This window comes from Odocoileus virginianus, chromosome 21 (genome assembly GCF_023699985.2).
Source record: "Odocoileus virginianus isolate 20LAN1187 ecotype Illinois chromosome 21, Ovbor_1.2, whole genome shotgun sequence".
In the NCBI taxonomy this organism is placed as follows: domain Eukaryota; kingdom Metazoa; phylum Chordata; class Mammalia; order Artiodactyla; family Cervidae; genus Odocoileus; species Odocoileus virginianus.
In genome coordinates this window covers 18,637,168-18,659,872 of record NC_069694.1, presented here as the reverse complement: position 1 = coordinate 18,659,872, position 22,705 = coordinate 18,637,168, and the positions used below count along the sequence as shown (strand labels likewise).

Genomic DNA, 22,705 nt, shown 5'->3' with positions numbered 1-22,705 from the left:
ACCAGATATTGTAGAACCAGTGTTTAATGATGGCAGATATTATTAAACAGTTAACCAAGCATGAATAAATGAATGAAATATCTATTTTTTATTGCTGCTATGTGACTGTGAGCTCCTTCAGTCCTGGACCTAAGGATTATTTAATTCATCTTTGATTCTAGCACCTAATTTATCATCTAACCCCTAAAATAAATTCAGTGTTTGATGCATGAATCATGAAGGGCTTCTGTTAGTTCATATCGCCTTTTAAGCCTTGGTCCTCCTATGTCTCTGCCATTACTATTATGTCTAATCCAGGTTATGTGCCTCCTTGAGTTTGCTTGGCTAAAGTCTTCTGTTTGATGCTATGTTTACCATCCAGTAACTTGACTCCACTGTACAGCACTCTTCTAGGTTGCAAAAGGGATGTTTCAGTCTTCCTTGGAAGGAGGCGTGTTGAAATCTGTGGCTGCCTTGATGATAGTGGCCAAGATACTCTTGATGCTCTGCTTCTCAGGTTCCTCATGTTGCTTTTGGACATAGTAACGTTTTACTTAATACCTTGAAAACCCAGGCTTTTCCCCCAGAACTTCTCTGCTGCTACAGCGGTGGTAGGCACTGCTGGAAGCTGCAGGTTGCAGGTGGACAGCTGGGGAGTGCTACCGGCTCTCATTCACTTGCCAGCTCAGCTCATGCATGGATAATGCCACTGGTCTTCAGAGTCTCACTTCCCTAGAGCTGCCTGGGGAGACCAGGGACATGATTCAGAAGAACGGGGGAGTCCACAGCTCCTGCAGTAACCTGTGCCCAAAGGGAGCTCCATTATTCTCTCTTCCTCTGTTCCAAAACACTGTGGTCTCCCAGGTCTGCCATGGAGAAATCACACGAGACTGGGCAGCCAGAACTGTTTGTGGCCATCTCAGTTCATCACCTTGGATATCTTTCTTTTTTCTTTTTTTTAAACCTACTTGCCTGCCTCATTTCCCCTTTTCCCTCACTCTTGCTTTCCTGGGGTTGCACTCCCTAAAGAATTGCTATAGGGGAGTTCTACATAATTTTTGGAGGTCTTGTGAGATAAACAAGACCAAAAGAAAAAAAAAAAAAAAGAATTGTTATATAATCCCTTGCCTCAGGTTCTGTTTTCTAGACAACCAGAATTCAAATATCACCATTGAACATCTCCTCAGGCACAGGCCTTGTAAAGATTTTTATGTGTTTACTTTTGTGGTATGTGCTTTCATACATGTTTCTTATGTTCTTTCTTTCCATGCTCCTCTTTTGCACAATTCAAGTGAAAACAAGCTTTTATCCTTAACACCCTTAAGGGCTTAGATCAGGGGTCCCTAACCCCAGGCTATGGACTGGTAGTGGTCTCTGGCCTGTTAGGAACCAGGCTGCACAACAGGAGGTAAGCAACAGCAAGTGAGCAAGCTTCATCTGTATTTACAGCTGCACCCCATCACTCTTATTACTGCCTGGACTCCTCCTTTTAGATCAACAGTGGCATTGGATTCTTGGAGGAGCACAATAAATGTAATGTGCTTGAGTCATCCCCAACCATCCGCCCATCCTGGTTTGAGGAAAAACTGTCTTCCTCAGAACAGGTCCCTGGTGCCAAAAAAGTTGGGGACCACTGGCCTAGATAATAACAGCTAATTATGCACCAGGCATCTTTACAATCATTTTTATCTCACACAGCTCTGTCTAGGTACTAGCATTAAGAATGGATAATGCCACTGCTGTTCAGAATCTCACTTCCCTAGAGCTGCCTGGGGAGACCGGGCATGATTCAGAAGTACTTGGTCAAAGCTGCACAGTTAGTAAATGGCTATGTGAACTCCAGAATTCATAATCTTAAAGACATCATAGCTCAAATAAGCCTCCAGCGAGGACCTGGCTTTCCTGGAACCAAGATACAGGAGCTTCTCTCTTTACAAAGAGTTTAGATTCCAAATGGCTATACTTAACAGCCATGGCTTTAATTCATTCAAACTTAACACGAAGGGGTTTACATTTCCAGTCTCCAGATGAGTTTTCCACAAAAGGAAAGGGAGATGGGCAACCCTTTAAAACTTTAAAAGATGTCTACTTTTCTCGTCCTTGCTCATGTATGTCCCATGGCATCTCTTTCTTTTTTCTGGCCACTCCATGTGGCAAGTGGGATCGTAGTTCCCCAACCAGGGATTGAACCCATGCCCCCTGCAGCAAGCGCAAGGAGTTAACCCCTGGACCACCAGGGAAGTACTATAGTGTCTCTTTCTAAAGGAAACTTGTTTTGCATACTTTGAAATTGAGGGTAGGTAATTCCCTCCTAGATGATCTCTTCAAGTGTGAAGAGGAGCTGTTTAGCAGCTTTGTGCCCACAGATATTTTGAACATTTGATTAGTGCTTTGAGCCTATGGAACCACATTTTGCCCCCAAACACAAATTTTACCATCTTAAACTTTAGTTCTAGAGCCAATACTTGGTCTTAACTAACTTCAGATTAGGTTAGTAAGCATCTGACTTAAAAGCTTATCTCTTGGATTATACTACAAGGTTTTTCCATTCCATCAATCACTTTCCCAGTTCCCTGCTGTCAAGAGCATAGGCATATCATGTTTTACCTGTTGCATGATTTGCTTTTCACCTTCAGAATTGTCAGTACTATCCAAGGAGTCATCTGTGTGCAAATGAAGCAGTTCTCATTCTCATCAGTTTCAATTGTGAAATCTCTTTCTCTTTTATCTCCATCACAATTTTATTCCTCTTTTTTACAGGACCTATCAGCACTCCTACTGCTTTTGTACCTATCAGATACTACGTGATCATTATTATTCATGTAGCACCTCAAATTAAGCAGCAACAGAGCAAACATCTTTAATAAAAAATGACTCCAGAGCCCGCTGACTCCCGTGGCTTTGGTGGGGAAAGCTGACTTGCTTTTGCTCTGATTCAGTTCAGTTCAGTCTCTCAGTCGTGTCGGACTCTGCGACCCCATGGACTGCAGCACGCCAGCCCTCCCTGTCCATCACCAACTCCCGGAGTTTACTCAAACTCATGTCAGTGATGCCATCCAACCATCTCATCCTCTGTCGTCCGTTTGCTCTGATGGGTCGCTTTAAAAAATATGTTAATAAATTAACAGTTCTTAGTTTTTGATTTTCTACTCCGGATGCTTGACACCTTTTAGGAGGCTTCCTTCCTTCACTCAAGGAGAAAGATGTAATAAGGTTTACCACTTTCATTGAACTAGTTGACTAATACTCCATGCCTTATTGGGCTTACCGCCTTTAGAAAGAAAGGATCTTGCTAACGAGTTACCTCCCATTTTTATAGTGCTTTAATTTATTGATCAATTTGAAGCCCATGTTCATATGCAGAGGCTTCACTGATCAGATCCCGGGGCCATCACATAAGCAGTATTACTTTGGACATGTTTCCAAAGTTCTCAGGACGTCGATACCCTTGCAAGCTAGTGTGGGGAGTCGGCGGGAAGACATCTCATCTAGAGTTGTTATGCAAAAAGGCTTCCACCAACGGAAACTCTTTGAATTTCTCTGAGGGGCTTAACCAGGATGAGCAAATGAAGCGAGCTGTCAGTCCCCGATATTCCAGGGACAGGGAATGGAAGCTGAGAAATCCAGATCACAGGCGGACGGGAGAAATTCCGTGCGTGGAATGAGTCGCAAGACTAAGCCCCGCTGGGTGAACCACAGGCTGGAGCGCCACACTTCTTCACCTCCATCCCTGTTCTCGCTCCACGCCCACCCACAGCCCGCCAGCATCGGGACGTCATCGCCGGGTAGCCGGGTCTCGCGGCCCACGGAGTGGGAGCCGGAAGCCGAGCGATCAGGCGCGCGGCGTCCCGGAACCGCGGGAGCCTGAGAGCTCGAGCACCTGGGGAAAACCGGCAGGAGCCAGCGGGCATGCGCGAGGCTGCCGGGCGGCGCAGGCGCTCTGGTGGCCTCGCGCGAGGGACTAGATCTGGTTCTCCGGGTTGGAGCTCTTGGGGCGTCGCGGGTTGTGCTGGCTGCGGGGGCAAAAGGGGGAGGAAAAGGAGATGCGATTGGAGCCGGACTCTTGAGAAGGGCGGATTTGCTTCTTTGATGGGGAAGGGCCGAGTGGATGGATCCTAGTGTGCGTCTGTGCTGGACGTGCACTGCAGAGTCAGGAATTTGTCGGAAGATGAAATGAAACTATTCTGCAAAGGTGCGATGCGATTTTCCTAAGTCAGGAACACGCTCAGATTCACGCCCAGATCCTGGGGATAGTGCTCCTTCGGGATGACTCTGTACCTGTGTGCCGGCACCGCGCGAAAGCTGACCTGTTATTTCAGTCTTTTGTCAGCAACGACTGCAGGGCGGGCTTTATCACATTACTCCCCAGTTTCCCTTCCGGAAACCTAGGCCACATAAAGTTGTCTATAGGTGGCACAGCTGAAAAGTCATGGAGTTGCTCTTTCCACAAGGTTTGTTTCCAAAGCTCACCTGCTGCCTATTAGACGGTTGGAAGTCATGAATGGGTGATAATTAGACAAGAAAGACTTTCTGTAAATAAGTGGTAAATCGTGAGGTTTGGACGTTAAAAGCTATAAATCAGGCTGTAAGAATAGGTATGTGTCAGGGTAAAGGGGTCACAGTGGATTTTGAATAGAATTGGGCTGGAAGTAAGGAAAGGGAAAGCATAAACTTGGAGGTGGAACCGGAAACCTGAGAAGAAAAGGAAACAGTTGCCTCAACTGAAACCTTGTGTTTACATTTGGCTTGCAAATGATAGCGTCTGTAATTTTAGAGATTCTTCCAAAGCAGTGGACTCTCTTTTCTGTACCTAGATTATGCTAGATACATAATGATAACTATTCCTCTGTTCAGCCAGAAGATGCATTCCGGCCACCCATTTAACAGTCGGAAACTTTGGTACCCATCACAAAAATAATAGGAGATGGAGGGTTTCTTGCTGAACTCTGACCTGCCTCAGAGAGGTCTCTTCAACACTTGCAGGTTTTCCAGCTCCATAACTCCTTTTTGGCTCCAGTAGGAGGAATAAACAATCATAACTCCCAATCTAGTACCACCTCAGTGCCAACATCTATTTTTAAAAACAGGAAAAAGCCCATATCATCTTTGTTTAAAGAAGCTTGGACGCAGTGATTTGTTAATTTGTTCGTCGTTTCATACTGCTGTTAATGCTGTTAACAGCTTGCTCTGCCCAATTTAACGACTGATTACTGCCTTGTCTTAAGCTCTCATTGTTTAATGGGTATACATTTTATCTCCTAAGCAAGACTGTAAGATTCCCCAGGCAGGAACGGTGTTTTCTATCTTCTATCTGAATACTGACTTTGACTTTTTCCGCCTTGCATTCCCACTACTGAGCACACGATAGGCACTCAGTTAATAATGAATGAAACGTTGCCTTCTGGAGAGCAGGAAACAAGCCTGGTATGTCTTTATATTTTGCTGGCCCTCTAGCAGAATCTCCTTTTGGAGGACATTCAGCAAGTATGTGACTTGACTGCTGTGCCTTTCAGCAGGGGAAATATAATCTCCCTGTTGCCCTATAAAGAATTGGCACCTAAACACCATGTTCCCAAGAAGTCTGTCAAATCATTGTTGATAAATTGATTAGACTCAAAGAAATTCTTAATTCCTTTCTGAAGTGTGCATCTGTCCTTTCACAGTGAAATTCATGGTCTGGCTGCCCAAGAAATTCTTTGGGAAACTGTAATTTGAGTATCTTCTTGATTGAGAAAATAAATAAACCAATAAAAACCCCAACCCAACAACGGAAACCCAATACCAAACCAGACCTTTGTGCTTAAGAACCTCATCTGCCAATCAACTTCGTGCCGCTGGGGTAGGGGGAGAGAGTGGGGCGGGGGGGGGGGGGGGGGAGTTGGGGGAGCTGGGAGGGAGAGAGTGGGGGGGTCGGCGGGGGGAGAGAGAGAATGCTTGTGTGTGTGTCTCGTGCTCCATTTGAGGGAGGAGAAGCCAAGAAAAATCTGAAACACCGTTTTTCTGTTAGCCTATTCAACTGACAGCAAAGACTCCATAGGGTGGGGTGCGGTTAGGGAGGCGATGAGTTCAGGTAATGTTTGAGCACAGGAGAGTCAGAGGCTAGACCAAATCCTTTTCAATATTTACATTCATTGGAGCTAAATCTGGCCCCTTCTCCCTTATTAGCTGTGGGAACATTTCTGAGCCTTAGTTTCCTCTTTTGTAAAATGGGCATGAAAACGATACCACCATTTAAATTTTGTACTCACAATGTGTAAATTTGTAAAGCGCTCAGGATATTCCCTGGCACACTAGTACTTAGCAAGAGCTTTAAGTAAGTAAAAGGCGATGACCTCGACTTCCACACTGCTAGCCTCCTGTAAGCCCCACCTGTACCAAAATACTGGAGACGCCGCAGTTTCGGGTTACAAGGTTTTCCGACCATGCAATTATTTGTCTGCCGTCTGCTCGGCTAAAACTCGCTCAAACGATTTGGGATGTTGGCACTCTCCTCCTCGCCTCCTTGGTTCCCGATCCCAGTCCCCTGCCTTCTCAATCGCGGTGGGGGCGTGAATGGGGGAGGAGGACAAGCTGGTCTTTCTCCCCACCCCCAATCTTCGCGGCTCTGCGAAAGCCTTGGAAACCACTCCGCGGCCCTGTTCCTCCCTGGAACGCCCCCGGGGCGGGGCTCGGGGGCCGCGCAGGCCCAGTGCGGTCGCTCCGCGCCTGCGCAGAGGAGCAGCTGAAGGAGGCGGGGGATTGGTATCCGAGCGAATGTGTGAGGGGAGGAGGTGTCCGGGCCGAGCGTGGTACTACGACGGGCGCGGGCCGGAGGGGGCGGGGGGATGCGCCGCGGCGGCGGCGGCGGCGCGGGCGCTGGGACTGGTGTTGAGGCGCCAGAGCAGCGGATCCCGGTCTCGCTGCCGCAGCAGCGCGGGTGTCGCGCGCGGCCTGAAGACGCCGTACCTTTTTGCTCCTCACCTTTTTTTTTTTTTTTAAATAACCGGAACCAATGAACGCAGCCGGGACCCAAGCTCCAGAGGCCGCCGGTGCCGACGGGACCAGACTGGCGCCGGGCAGGAGCTCGCGTCTGGGGTGGCGGGGGCGGCCCGAGGAGTCACAGGCGGCGGCGGCGCCTCTCGAAGCGGGCGAGTGGCCGGCGGCCCGGGCGCTGCCGTGCTTTCCCCCCGCTCCTCCTCCTCGTCCTCATCCCGCCACGACGTCCGGCCCGGCCTCGGGCCGGCTGCGGCGGCGGCTCTGGGCTCCGCTGCTGGTGCTCGGGCTGCTGGTGGCCGGCGCGGCGGACGGATGCGAGCTGGTGCCCAGAGACCTCCGCGGACGGCGGGCGGCGGGCTCTGCTGCGGCGGCCGCCTCCCCTGCCCCTGCCGCGGCGGCGGCGGCGGCGGGCGGCAGCTCGGTGCTCATGACAGGTGAGGGCCTGGAGGGCGGCGGGCGGGGCTCTGCCGGGTGCTGCGGGACCCCCATCTTCGGGAGGGGTCCGCGCCGCTCCCCGACGCCTGCAGTTCGACGGCCCGGGTCAGTGCGTGATGCCCGGACGCCAGCGCCCTGGTCGCTGTTTGGTCGCGGACTCCTGCACTCCGGATGCCTTCCCTCTCCCCCCTGACACCCCGCCCTCGCCAGAGCCTCTCGACGGCATTCGCTTCCCCGCCCTTAAGTCTGCTACCCGGTGTTCCACGCTGAGCAATGCAGTGGTTTCTCTTCCGTGCTGCAGAAAGAGCCAGCAGGGTCTGCAGGGTACTGGGCTGATTTTTTTTTTTTTTTTTTTGAAGCTGCTAGAAGTAGTCAGCAGCAGCAATGCGGTATGGAGTCCGCCTCTGGTGCTGCTTTTGCAAAGGCAGCTGTCAGCGAGTCTCACCGGTTCAAAGCCCGGCTGAGCAAAATGTCCCAGGGGAGACTGCTAGAGCGGCTTCTTTGAGAGCCATAATACCTAGTAGTATTAGTGGTTCCTTGTTAGTATGGCAAATCTCTAGTCTAATATGTTTTCTTTTTTTTTTTTTTCCTTTTGAGGAGTGGGAGGAAGACCCTTTTAAAGGATAGATAGATAGTATTTGCTGGTGGGATTGTCACGGTTCACAGGATGCAGAAAGCTCAGCAGCTAACCAGCAAGATACCGAAAATTTACCAGTGCAGGATATTCGGTGCTTGTATTTGAGCAGCACATTTTTTTTTTTTTTTTTGAGTAGCATAGTTCTTACAGACTGCAATAGCACCTTTTAAAAATATGGAACGTTCTTGAAATTTGCGAACATGTATGGTAAGGTGAGGTAGAAAATTAAATCTAAAGCTTTCTGTTGTCATGTGCTACTGATAGGTTGTGGTTTAAGTAATGATGTCAAGGATCTTGAAATGATTTCTTTTGGAAAAGTAGTGGAGTTAAAATCAGCTTTTTTTTTGTATTAACTTTATTTGTAAGTAATTTGTAAGTAATTTGTAGGTTTTCTATATAATTGCAGGACTAAAAAGGAAACAGTCAAGTGTAACAGTATGACCCATCATTAATTTAACCAAAGAGCTAGTCGAACAGGCGTTTGAAAGTTACTAACAGCTGCTGTGAGTGTTGCTCAGGAGGTAGAGTTCAGAGCAAAGCAGCTATTCTCTGGATTTTATGACAGGATGTTTACTATTCTAGAGAGGAGGGTGTTGGTAAACTTTCCAAGCTCTTTGGAAGTTTTATGAAACATAATGATTGGAATATTTAACTTGCTTTACCCTAAAACTTATCAGGCCCTTTAAATGGAACTTGAAACATCAGATCTCCATGATTTTGATAAAAAGACTACAGAATGGTCAGTATTAGAAGTGTAATAGAGTTTGAGTGAGAGAATAGATTGGATATTTTATGCTTGAATAGTTTTATAGTAATCATTAAGAAGGTAGCAAGATAAAACTAGAATGTGGAGTTTTAATGCCTCATGCAGGAAGGAAGGGGGTGAAACTCCTTGGGTTTCTAGAGGCTATAGGAGTGTGACTCTTGGTTTCTTGAGTAGACAAGTTTGGTTGAAAAATAATTGACTACTGTTTTATCAATATGTAGTTGGTAGAAGGGCACATGATTCAGAAAATTTAGAATTAACCGCTAATGTGTGTCATGTAGATTACATCAGGAAAATTATTTAAATGGAAGTTTATTTTAATAAGTAGTTAATAATCCTTCCTTTTGAAGACTTAAGTTTCTCTGAGTTATTTATGGCATTGTGAAAAAGGCAAGGTGATTTGTATTGGATGAAAAGTATGATATATCACACAAAATGAGTTTGAGTGGTAGTGCTTTAAAGTAAGTTTACTAAAATAATACTAACCCTAGAATTTGTTTTTAATATTCTTTCCCTTTGTTAGAATATTGATTTTGAAAAGTTGGACATTTCTGTTTAAACTTTAAGATTATCAAACTACACAATGCACAAGTTAAATTGTCATTTAATAAGTATGTAAATACAGTCAACGGAACTGGTAGCTGGGAAAAGGTAAATTGAAAGTCCACAAGAAGGTTAGAGAATATTGAAAATTTTATTGATTTATATGGTCTGTATGGGGCTCCTTCCTATTCTTCTGATTGTATGAATAGTGCTGTCTTTTATGGTTTCCGTTTGTAAATGTTGTGCTAAACTCAGAACATAATTATTGCTATTGTACACTTCAGGAAGTAGAACCATAGACTGAACCAAAAAAATACTGTATTATCATAATCTAGTCAGTGTTAATGGATAGAAATGGAGTAGAGAGTTTCAGTAAGAAAACTAAGTTTTATGTGACTTTTGAAAGTGGAAAATTCTTGTAAGAATTTGGAGACAGTTGTTCTCTCTGACTCTGTATTAATGATGTCATTTAACCATGAATTCTTCGTGGATCTGAAAATGACAGAGTCACTCTCTTCTTTTCAGATTAGTATTTTAAATACTTAGCTTTAGCAACACCATGAGTTTTTCTCTTACTAATAAAATCTAGAGAGCATTCTCTTCCATTGAAGTTTTCCTCTCAAGAGTTTTACTTCAGAGGTTTAGTGAATTTTCAGAACAAATTGCCTCTCGGTCATCTAGTGCATGCTCAGTTTTGAGCAGGCAGGTAGGTGTTCTTTTAAAGAGAGTGTGTGTGCGTGTGCGCTCAGTTGCTTCAGTCGTGTCTGACTCTTTGCAGCCCCGTAGACTGTTGCCCACCAGGCTCTGCTGTCCGTGGCATTTTCCCAGCAGAAGTACTGGAATGGGTTGCCATTTCCTCCTCCAGAGGATCTTCCCGGACCCAGGGATCGAACCCCCCATCTCCTGCTTTTGCAGGCGGATTCTTTACTGCTGAGCCACTGGGGAAGCCCTTGAAAGGGAGAGACTATGTCAAATCATCAGGATAAACAGACCCATTGTCGTAAGAATATTGATTTATATTTTCCTTCCTTTTTTTTATATTACCTTTTTAGGATTTAGGGTGTGCACATTTTTGATAAGATGAAACCATTAAATGTTTGCAATGCTTTGTAGTAAGGGTTTAAGTTAATGTGTATATGTATCTAAGACATTAATAATCATTTTAACTTAATAACTGGATATATACTTAGGGTTCTTTGAAAGTGATTTTGAAATTTAAAGCAATTTAGGGATGCACTTGTTGATTATAATCTAAAGCAGTGCTTGAATAATTTAAAACATCATGTTTTTTCTCTTTTGCCTAAAAGATTCACAGTCAATGACTTGATCCCAATCAAGTCTGAGTGATTGATCTCATCCAGATATGGTCCCTGAAAAACAGTTTATGAAAGGACACTGACAGAGGGCGTATACATATGTACACACACATATATGTATGTTTGTGTGTGCATAATGTACATACATAAACATATTGCATGTATATAGAACACAGTTATTCTGGCAAAACATGCAGAACAATTGAAATATTAGAACATTTTCAGAGTCTTTTAAAACAAATATTATCTTTAAAAATATATGCTTCTGTCATTCTTTTATGAATTAATATAACCCTTTTTAGTGTTTATACAAAGATTTTAACTGTAATACTTTTCACTTGTTTGGCATACTACTAAAAATATAAAATTCATATTTTTAAACATGTCTTTTGGAAGTATTAACATTTCATTGAAAAAGTATTCTTTTTTGAAAGTATAATACCACTTAGAAGAGCCATGACTACTTTCTAGTGTTAAACATATCTGTGTTGTAGGGCTTTCACTTAGATGAAAATATCTCACATGAGCATGATTGTCTTTGGGAAAATGTTAAACTTTGCTTTTTTCACCTTGCCTCCCTAACATTTACCCAGCAAATGCTGTCACTTTTTTGAAAATTAGCAGTTAGCTTGAGTGTAGTGTGTGTGTGTGTGTGTGTGTGTGTGTGTGTGTGTGTGTGTATGTATATATATATATATGTTACTCTGAGTAATATTTTGTGAATTTACACATGTCAGTGGTTTCATTGTGACAGTAGTTAAATTCACAGTGTAGCTCACATAGTAATAGAAAATGTTTTTTTTTCCTTTCGTGAAGTTACTCTTTGGATTTAGCTTAGGATTTCATGAAACCACCTTTTGATGGCTAGCTCTTCTGCTGTATCCTTTTTTTCCTTTCCCATAGTTAACTTTTACCCATCCCATTCTTTACTAGTCTTTGGCCATAGCTCTAGGTTGTTTTTTTCCTGATTGCAGAATTAAACAATATACTCATATCCCTTTGATCTAGTGTATTCTGACCATTTAAGAATTGGTAGTAATCTCATTGGTCTGGAAACACTGCATTCCTTGGTGCTCTTTGAGAATACTGTGGCAGAACTGATTGGTCTCTGTTGGGAATCCCCTGGCACAGGAAAAACTCAGAGGGCCAGCTGGAAAAGTTAGTTCAGGATTTAGCTTAATTTTAACAATAGGAGGATCCACACAGAAATTGTTTAATTTGCTAAAGGCTTGCTTTGTGTCTGGATACATGCTAATATTTTAAGATTAATTAAGACTTTTGAGTAACTATATCAAGCATTTTAGATATTGCCCTGCTCATTGATAATAATGCAGCATGGAACACTTTATTTGTGTATATGGTAGCTAAAGTATAAACTCATTAAGCTAATGTTAAAATTAACAACTAATAGTACGATTAGTTGATTAGCAAGCCATTTTTGATTTTTGCCAGAATTTGGACCTTACCTGATTAAGACCTACCTAGGAGATTACTTCTGAATTGATCAGATTTCATCAACCAAGCAATTACCAAGTGTACACAAAATACCACGTAGTCGCTAAGTCCTGTCCGGCTCTTTTGCAGCTCCATGGACTGTAGCCCTCCAGGCTCCTCTATTAATGGCATTTCTCAGGCAAGAATACTGGAGTGGATTGCCATTTCCTTCTCCAGGGGATCTTCCTGACCCAGGAATTGAACCTGCGTCTCCTGCATTGGCAGGTGGATTCTTTACCACTGAGCCACCAGCGAGGCCCACCACTTACAGGAATGGGAAGAAACAGAAAAGAGAGTAAGACGTTTGGGGCTTGCCCATTGGGAATAGTACTACTACTTGGTGGTCAGTGTTTTGCTAAGTGCTTTATGTATATCAGTGTTTTTGATTGTGAAATTATTTCTGTTAGATAATTGGTTTCTTCATATAAAAGATGGGAAAATTGAAGCAGGATGATCTTAAGTAACTTGTCCAAGATCACAGTAAGTAGCAGAGTTAGACACTGATGTGGGTTTCTCTGACTCCAAAGCTTTGTTTCTTAACTGGTATGTTGTATGCATCATTATATACTCAAGTAGACATAATAATAGACTGTGATTAACTGTAACAGACTTCAAAATGTTGGAGAAAGTAAGGCTACTGGAGACTGTGCCTTGGAGGAGGGTTGGATTTGAGCTTGACCTTGATGTATTATAGATAGGACTTCTTGTGGAGATGAGTGGAAAGGCTTTCAAGAGGGAGGTGTATACAAGAATAAGTAACAAGTGAAATCGTTTTTTTTAATGTTTAAGCATGACTCAGACAGTAAAGAATCTGCCTGTAATGCCGGAGACCCAGTCCTGGGTGGGGAAGATCCCCTGGAGGAGGAAATGGCAACCTATTCCAGAATTCTTGCCTGAAAAATCCCATGAACAGAGGAGCCTGGTGGGCTATAGTCCATGGGATCGCAGGGTCAGATGCAAATGAGTGACTAATACTGATAGGGTGTATGTAGACTAGTAGAAATGCAGGGAGAAAGAAGGTTTTGCCAAATTATCAAGAACTTTAATATTCCTTAATGTCAGGGCTTCCCTGAAAACTTGGTTGGTAAAGAATCCCCCTGCAATGCAGGAGACACCAGTTTGATTCCTGGGTCGGGAAGATCCACTGGAAAAGGAAAAGGCTACCCATTCCAGTATTCTTGGGCTTCCCTTGTGGCTCAGCTGATAAAACATCCACCCGCAGTAGAGGAGACTGGGTTTGATCCCTGGGCTGGGAAGATGCCCTGGAGAACGGAAAAGCTACCCACTCCAGTATTCTGGCCTGGAGAATTCCATGGACTGTAGTCTGTGGGGTCACAAAGAGTCGGACACGACTGAGGGACTTCCACTTAATATTCTCTAGTTTATTCCCTGGCTATTGAAATGTCAAGACATCTAAAATTGGGGTATGCACCCATGTGCTGGGGAGTATGGAAAGCCACAGGGAAGTTTTGATACATTTTCTTGGTATATTCATTTTACTAAAATTTTGAAAACAAACATTAAATATTTGATAGTAATTTGAAAGATTTAATAATAAAACATGTGTAGGTTATGGAAAAAATAGGTTTATTATAAATTTTGAGGTTGAACAAAAGGCTTAAAAATGTATCTTAAGCTTTCAGAATGTTTTGTTCATGAACTGAGTGCTAAATCTATCATCCTGTCAGGGGTTGAGAAGCCCTGTGGTTTTTAAACATGGGAGTGACATGACCTCAGTGTTTGAAAAGCTAAGTATGGGTGGATGGAAGTGGGGAGATAAGAGAGATAAATAAAGAGGCCAATTAGTAAGCTATATAGAAGTGGAGGTCTTGAGAGTTTAAATGATGCAGTGGCTATGAGAATGTTTAAAGGAAATTTTATAAAATTTAATGTTAGATTAGAAAGGAATCTATTTATAGGAAGTCTGAGAAATAAAAGTTACCTTTAATCTTTAAACTCCTAGAGCTTGTAGAATGATTTAAATTGGTACAAGTCCTTGAAAGTTAGGCAAGAAGAAACCCTTGGTTGTAGAGGGTCTTCTTTATTCCAAAATATGCCTTTTTAATATAGCATTATTTTTGTATATGATTGGACTTATGTGTTGATTTCCTAAGTATTTATATGAAATTTTTTAGTATTCTGTATTTAGAAATGAATGTTTATTCCTTAACAAAGGATAACTTTATAGATTGAACTAACATTACAATGCTTCAGAATTGAACCTCCCCCCCAACCTCCTTTGAATGAATAACAGTGCCTCAGAGTACTCTCATATTGTTTCAGAATTAACTTTTGAGTTTCATTGTGTGAATTACACATTTGATCACATGCCAGATCTAAATGATTTGTTCTTTTCTGTATTCTTCCAGATCTCTATATTAGTAGGTATTAGATACTCAATCCTTCTTGACACTTGCTAATCCTACCTTCAGCAACTATTCTTGACTTTGTTTCACTGTTGCAGATTTAAGGGTGGCTTTCTCCTAAGCCTCTGTGCCCAGTCCTGTGTTTCTCTGGTTTAGCTGAACATTTCCTCCTCAGAGAACTTCATTACTCGGAAAGGTCTAAATTGGGGGTGGGGAACCCCAAGCCAATGATTGATTTGACTTTTGGCTTTATTTCATTTGGCCCTTGAGGTGATACTGCACAGTTATCATAGTTGCGGTCCTGAGAGTAATTTCCTTTTCTGCTAGGCTTCATTAGCCATCTGGACTGAAATGAAACAACTTTTAGGATTAAGGCTAAGATTAGTTGTAGAACAGTGCCTTTTCAGTGTTTTCTTAAGATAGTGGCAACTTCCCCACCCCAGGACCAGGGAGCTTGAGTGGGACAGAGTTTACTTGGACTGATCCATTTCAAAACCAAGTGTCTGTATCTGTCCCAGTATTTCTTTCTAATGAATTTGTGTTTTTGTGTGCTTCTGGATCTTAGCTTCTGTTATTTGCAATTTTTTTTCTCTAGTCATTTTCACTTTCCGTACCTCTCTTTGATTTTCCTAAATGTGATGTTATATGGAGCTGAAAATGCTGAAGACATTTTACAGACTTAAATTAACATTTAAAACTATTTGAATTGAATATCTTATTTGTGTAATTAAAAAATACTGAGAAACCTCATCACAAACCCCCACATTAATGAAGATGATTTATAATTGTTTTTTAAGTGATTCTCAATAATTGAAAAAGGTTTTTAAATCCTGATTTGATTTTTTTCCCCCTGCTATTCACAGTGTACATGTTATTGCACTCATGTTTTCTTTACACTGTTGTTTTTCTTTCCTTTCAAAAATATATGGTGTTGAGTAATAGATAATCTTAGTTTCCCTCCTTTTTTATTCCTCTTCTCCAGCAGTAGATCTTTTAACTTTTCCATTCGTGACAAATACATTATTTTCCCTATGTTTTCGTGCTTTCTGTCATCTTCAGCTGTTTCTACTTTGTCACACAACCTCAGTCTATATTAATCCTTGATGTTTCCTCCTTCTGTGTTTCTGGGTACCAAATGAAAAAAAGAAAACAAAAAACCGACTTGAAACCTTGTCCACCTGTGGTTTAGGCATCCTCTGCTGCTTCTGGGCTGGAGTGCATGTAGGACTCTAGACCCTGGTGAGGGACGGCGCCTGCCTCCCCTGCCTTGGAAGCACGAGGCCTTAACCACTGGACTGCCGGCGAACTCCTCTCTTCTGCTGTTTCTTGAATTCTTTTTAAAATATACCTTGTGCTGTGCATCCAGTGTTTGGTTCTAGTTCTGTCAAAATGGATTCTAAATGCATAGGGGCTAGAAATGAAAAAGTCAGACTTCAGTGAATGTGTGTGTTCACATAAGTTTTGAACATTTTTAAGTGACTGTTTTGTGCCAGGAATGATATAAAGAACTGGGGATATAAAATTTGACCATTTTTATTGTTGCAAAAACAATATAAACTTGAAAATTGCCAGAGTGTTGCATAATTTTAAAAAATGTTATAAATGTTATAGCATTTTAAAAAACTGAGGTATAGATGTACAATAGTGTATAAGTTTCAGGTGTAGAGCACAGTGATTCACAATTTTTAAACTTTATACTCCATTTATAGTTATTGTAACATATTGGCTATGTTCCCTTTGTATCCTTGTAGCTTATTTATTTTATGCATAGTAGTGTGTACCTCTTAATTCCTCACCCTTTTCTTGCCCCTCCCACTTCTGTCTCCCCATTGGTAACCATTAGTTCTCTATATCTGTGAGTCTTTCTTTTTTTTGTAACATTCACTAGTTTGTTTTGTTTTTTTAAAATTCCACAAATAAGTGTTACCATACAGTATTTGTCTTTCTCTGTCTGCCTTATTTTACTTAGCATAAGTGGTAAAATTTTGTTCTTTTTTATGGCTGAGTAGTATACCAGTATGTATGTATGTGTGTGTGTGTATGTGTGTATACATGCTGCACCTTCTTTATTCAGTCATCTGTTGGTGGACACTTAAGTTGCTTCATATCTTGATAATTGTAAATAATGCTGCTGTGAACATTGGGGTGCATATATCTATTTGAATTAGTGGTTTTTTTTTTTTAATGTATATAGGTGTGAAATTCCTAGATCATATGGTAGTTCTAGTTTTAGTTTCTGAAAAATCTCCATACTGTTTTCCACAGTACCCACACTAGTGTGCATTCCCACCAGCAGTGTAAGAGGGTTCCCTTTTCTCAACATCCTTGTCAGCATTTGTTATTTGTATTCTTTTTGATGATAGCCATTCTTAATAGATACCTCATCCATAATGAGGTGATAACTCATTATAGCTTTAATTTGCATTTCTCTGATGATTAATGATGTTGAGGATCTTGTCATATGCCCATTGGCCATCTGCCTGTCTTCTGGAAGAATGTCTATTCAGGTCTTCTGCCCATTTTTTAATTGGGTTGTTTGCTTTCTTGATATTGAGTTTTATGAGCTGTTTATGTTGGATGTTCACCTGTTATTGGTCATAGCATTTGCAAATATTTTCTCTCATTTAGTAGGTTGTCTTTTTGTTTTGTTGATTGTTTCCTTTTCTGGGCAAAAGTTTTTAAGTTTAATTTGGAACCATTTGATTATTTTTGGTTTTATTTCTTTTGCTTTAGAGGACAGAGCCAGAAATTATTGCTGTAATTTATGTCAAATTCTTCTAGGAGTTTTATGGTTTCTGGTCATACACTTTGATCTTTAATCTATTTTGAATTTATTTTGTATATGGTGTTAGGGAATGTTCCAATTTCAGTCTTTTTACTTGTAGCTGTCCGGTTTCCCTAGCACCACTTATTGTAGAGACTGTCTTTTCTCTATTGCATGTTCTTGCCTCCTTTGTTGTAGATTGACCGTAAGTGTGTGGATTTATTTCTGGACTCCCAGTTCTGTTGTGTTGATCCATGTGTCTGTTTTTAATGCCAGCACCATACTGTTTTGGTCACTGTATCTCTGTAGTATAATCTGAAGTCAGATGCCTCCAACTCTGTTCTTTCTCAAGATTGTTTTGGCTATTTGGGAACTTGTATGTTTCCATACACCTTTTAAAACTACTTGTTCTAATTCCATGAAAAATGCCCTTGGTGTCTTGATAGAGATTGCAGTGAATTTGTAGATTGCCTTGGGTAGTACAGTCATTTTAATAGTATTAGTTCATTTCATCTAACCCATGAACACAGTGTATCTTACCATTTGTTTGTATTGTCTTCACTTTTCTTTCATCAGTCTCTTAGAGTTTAATGAGTACAAGTCTTTTACCTCCACAGGTAGATTTCATCCTAGGTATTTTATTTTTTTGATGTTATTGTGAATGGGATTGCCTCCTTAATTTCTCTTTCTGATAGTGTCTTGTTAGTCTGTAGAAATGCAACAGATGTCTGTGTATTTGTTTTTTAAAGGGAAAAGACTATATGTAGTAGCTTATTTAGTAGCATGCCTGCATTTATTAAAAATATCTATTGGAATATTTGTTACAGGTGCTTGTTCTACATTTTCAGTGTTAAGAATAAGTCTCCCCTTTCTTTGGGAAAAGTTATAAATAAACGTTCTTTTTTGTTTACTCTTTTTTGTGTTACTTTTATCCTTTATTAACAAAGAAACTGAAAAATGCAAGCAAACAAAAAGCTTCAGTGGGTTTTATGTGCTACTCACCAAAGATTAATAAACTATCAATCCTTCCTGTTTTTCCAGGAGGGGATATACCCACTAAAAAGGTGATGCTCCATTGTGATGGAGGTATTTGAACTTTAGGCTATTTACTATATTTAATAGAATTACAAAGGTGGAGTTCCTAACTTTGATTTGGTGAGGTGGGTTATTAATGAAGATGTTCCTGCTTCCCCATAGTAGAGGTATATCCTTACTGAGAATATATGAGAGTTTACCAGATATGGAAATTTGTAGTGGTGTGAGAGGCATAAGCTGAGTGGAGTGGGAAATGACTCTGGTCATGGACATTGACATTTGAGAATGCTACATGGAGATTGTGAATTACCAGATACCCAAGATGGTAGAGTCAGTTGTGAGCCAGCTTGTAGTGTATCAACATTTGTATTTGAATGTGAGATTTAAATTTATACCTGGCATTTGTGTATTTTATCTCACTTAAATTTTACAGAAGCCTTGTGAAATTATTGTCTTCTCTGTGATAATTATTCCACATAATGGATAGATTTAGGATTGCTCTTAAATAGTTTATAACTTAAAAATCCTCCAGTGCCAAGGATTTTTATGATAAAGCCCAGGGTGTGATTGGAAGTGAATTAGAAAATGAGGCTGGAGAAGTAGCAGAATTAAACTTTCTGATTAATGTTAAATTCTAGATCTTTATTGGTCAAGGAATTTTATAAATTCCTTCTTCATTTATCTTTGGTTCAGTTGCTCAGTCATGTCCAGCTCTTTGCAACCCCATGAGCTGCAGCACTCCAGGCTTCCTTGTCCATCACCGACTCCTGGAGCCTATTCAAACTCATGTCCATTGCATTGGTGATGCCATCCAACCATCTCATCCTCTGTTGCCCCCCTTCTCCCTTCTCCTCTTGCCTTCAGTCTTTCTCAGCATCAGGGTCTTTTCCAGTGAGTTGGTTCTTTGCATCAGGTGGCCAAAGTATTGGAGTTTCAATTTCAGAAACAGTCCTTCCAATGAATGTTCGGGACCGATTTCCTTTAGGATAGACTGGTTGGATCTCCTTGCAGTCCAAGGGACTCTCAAGAGTCTTCTCCAAAACCACAGTTCAAAAGCATCCATTCTTTGGCGCTCAGCTTTATTTACAGTCCAAGTCTCATCCATACATGACTACTGGAAAAATCATAGCTTTGACTAGATGGACAGTTGTTGGTAAAGTAATATCTCTGCTTTTTAATATTTAGTCTAGGTTGGTCATAGCTTTTCTTCCAAAGAGCAAGCATCTTTTAATTTCATGGCTGCAATCACCATCTGCAATGATTTTGGAGCCCCCCAAAATAAAGTCTCCCACTGTTTCCATTGTTTCCCCATCTGTTTGCCATGAAGTGATGGGACCGGATGCCATGATCTTAGTTTTCTGAATGTTGAGTTTTAAGCCAGCTCTTTCACTCTCTTCTTTCACTTTCATCAAGAGGCTTTTTAGTTCTTCTTCGCTTTCTGCCATAAGGGTCATGTCACCTGCCTATCTGAGGTTATTGATATTTCTCCTGGCAATCTTGATTCCAGCTTGTGCTTCATCTAGCCCAGCATTTCGCATGATATACTCTTCATATAAGTTAAATAAGCAGAGTGACAATATGCAGCTTTGACGTACTCCTTCTGATTTGGAGCCGTTCTGTTGTTTCATGTCCAGTTCTAACTGTTGCTCCTTGACCTGCATACAGATTTCTCCAGAGGCAGGTCAGGTGGTCTGGTATTCCCATCTCTTGAAAAGTTTTCCAGTTTGTTGTGATCCACACAGTCAAAGGCTTTGGCATTATCTTTGGTAAATAACCAATTTTTCCTTCCTTAAAGTTTTTCTTTTACATATTCTGAGCACTTAAAAGTGCTCATTTAAAATGTACATTTCTAGGGCTTAAGACAAAGAACTTTAAAAAAAAAATTGGTATTTTCATCAAGTGGGTATTTTCTGTTTGTGCTTTGTTTTCTTGGCTATTCTTTTAAGGATGAAATGTAATTTTTAAGCAGCATAGCATTTTATATCTTGAATTTTTATTTGGGCCATAAGTCAGTTTCAGCTTTTGTGAAGAGTAATTAAGAGCATAGTCTCTAGACTGCAGCATGATTTCCTGGGCTTGAGTACCAGACTGACAGTGGTATTGTAACTTCGGGTAGATGGTTTAACCTATTAGTACCTGAATTTCCTTATCTCTAAAATGGGTTTTAAAGTACCAATGAGTTAATCTATGTAGAAGAGTGCTTAGAGTGTGGCAAGTGTAAGTGTTCAGTTATTGTTGATTTTTTTTTTAAATCTATAGATAGAGTTGTAGGAAAGTTGTAGAAATGTGAAGTGATATATTACATATTGTTAAGATGTTTTACATACATTTAGAAAAGTAAGAAGATGTAGTTTGAGTCACTTCTGTAATCTCAACAACCATTAATGGCCTGTTCTCCCGTCGCTAAGTCATGTCCCACTCTGCAACCCCGTGAACTGCATCATGCCAGGCTTCCTGTCCTTCGTGGCCTGAGATTAGTTAAAAGTTTGTAGAAATAGAAAACAGTATAGACAGAGATTGAGGAGCACTATGGTATTTTTAAGAAGTTGGTTGTATTGTTAGCTTGAGTTGTTCTGTACCTTTGTTTTATATAATTAAAAGATCTAAAGCATGTAACAGTTGAAATATCAGTCTTAAAAATCGTAAATTTCGAGTGTAAAGATTTATTACAGGAAATTTAGAGCATGTTGAAAATTTTAGTTAATGTATCTACCTCAGTAACTGGAAATAATAATTGTAGCATCAGTTACAAACTTTTAAAGATCTGTTTATATATTTAATAATAGGCTCATAGAATGATTTTTTTCTTAATGTGAAATTAATAAGTATTTAAATGTTAAGTATATAACAGGCATATGATAAATATTAGGGACATAACGATGAACAAGATTGATGAGGTCCTCGTCCCAATGGAGCCTGCATTTTGTTTGGGAAGATAGGGAAAAAAATAGTTAATTAGAAATGCCATCAAGGAGTGAAAGAGACAGAAGACAGAAAATAATGTGGATGGTGTGGGGATACCTATCAATTTAGGTAAGCTGGTTAGGGAAGGCTTCTGAGAAGGTCACATTTAAGGTGACACCTGAAGGATAGTGGAGAGCCAAGACTGTGAAGGATTAGGGATGACTATTCCACACAGGGGCAATAGAATGGACAAAGACCTTGAGGCAAGAAAGAATCTGAATTGTCTGAAGAAGTGAGAGAGTATTATTTTGACTGGGCATCTCAAAGGGAGGAGGGGAGTAGTGTGTGAACAGACTGTGTAAGCAAGAAGGACCAGGTGGCACAGAGCCTCATAGACCTTGTTTGAAGTTTATCAGTGGGTGACAGGAAGCAACTGAAGCACTTTAAGGAGAAGAGTGAAGTGATAGGATTTATTTTTGTTTGGCCTGGTGTGTGTGTATTTTATACTGTGAAAAGAATGCTTAACATAAAATTTGTCATTTTAACCATTTTTAAGTGTACAGTTCAGAAGTGTTAAGTATATTTGCTACCATTCTATCTTATTTCTGTGAATTTGACTACATTAGATAGGTCCTGTAAGTGGAATTATGTAGTATTTGTCTTACTGTGACTAGCTTATGTCACTTGGCATAGGGTCCTCACGGTTCACCCTTTTTGTAGGTAATACAGAATTTCCTTCCATCTGAAGGCTGAATAATATTCCAGTGTATGTTTATACCGCACTTTTAAAAAGAGGTTTGTTTCGTTTTTTGGCTGTGGGTGGGTCCTCGCTGCCGCACATGGGCCTTCTCGCGATGTGGCCGGCGGGGGCTCCTCTTCGCTGTGGTGTGCGTGCCTCTTGTTGGGGAGCACGGGCTGCGTGTGCCTGGGCTTCAGTAGCTACAGTGTGTGGGGTCAGTAGTTGGAGGCTTGGGGGTTTAGTTGCTCTGTGGCATGTAGGATCTTCCTGGGTTAGGGATCGAACTGGTGTCCCTTGCATTGCAAGGTGAATTCTTAACCAGAGAAGCCCTCTACTGCTTTTTTTTTTTTTTTTTAATATTCTTTCATCTGTTGGTTTTACCTCTTGGCTATTGTGAATAGTGCTGCTGTGATTGTGGGTATGCAAATAGCTCTTTGAGATTCTGGTTTCAATTTTTTTGGATGTGTGTGTATATATATAATAGTATATATATGTATATAAATAATATATATATATTAGTGTTTTGAGAAAACTATAAACTTTTTTTTCTTTTCCGTGGTGGTTTCTTTTCTTTTGCACTCTTTCCTATGGTGGTTGTACCATTTTACAGTCCCAGCAACACAGCATGTGTTCAGTTGCTCCATGATTTCTATTTTAAAGATTTCTTTGGCTGCTCTTTGGGGAGCAAGAGTGTCCACAGGGAGATTGACTAGGAGAGTAATTATTAGAGTCCAGTTGAGAGTTAATAAAGG

At 40.9% G+C, this 22,705-nt stretch overlaps 1 protein-coding gene across 2 annotated transcripts in view; it reads left to right on the top strand.

Moving 5' to 3' along the window:
• The first annotated feature begins 6,743 nt into the window (after positions 1 to 6,743).
• STIM2 (stromal interaction molecule 2) overlaps positions 6,744 to 22,705 on the top strand; it is a 164,543-nt gene continuing 148,581 nt past the window's right edge. The window contains exon 1 of one of the 2 annotated variants that reach the window (XM_020897628.2): positions 6,744 to 7,388. In XM_020897628.2, the coding sequence (XP_020753287.2) occupies positions 6,971 to 7,388 (418 nt within the window). In that variant the 5' untranslated portion in view covers positions 6,744 to 6,970. The remainder of the gene's footprint in view (positions 7,389 to 22,705) is intronic. The other variant, XM_020897629.2, reaches the window with a different exon arrangement.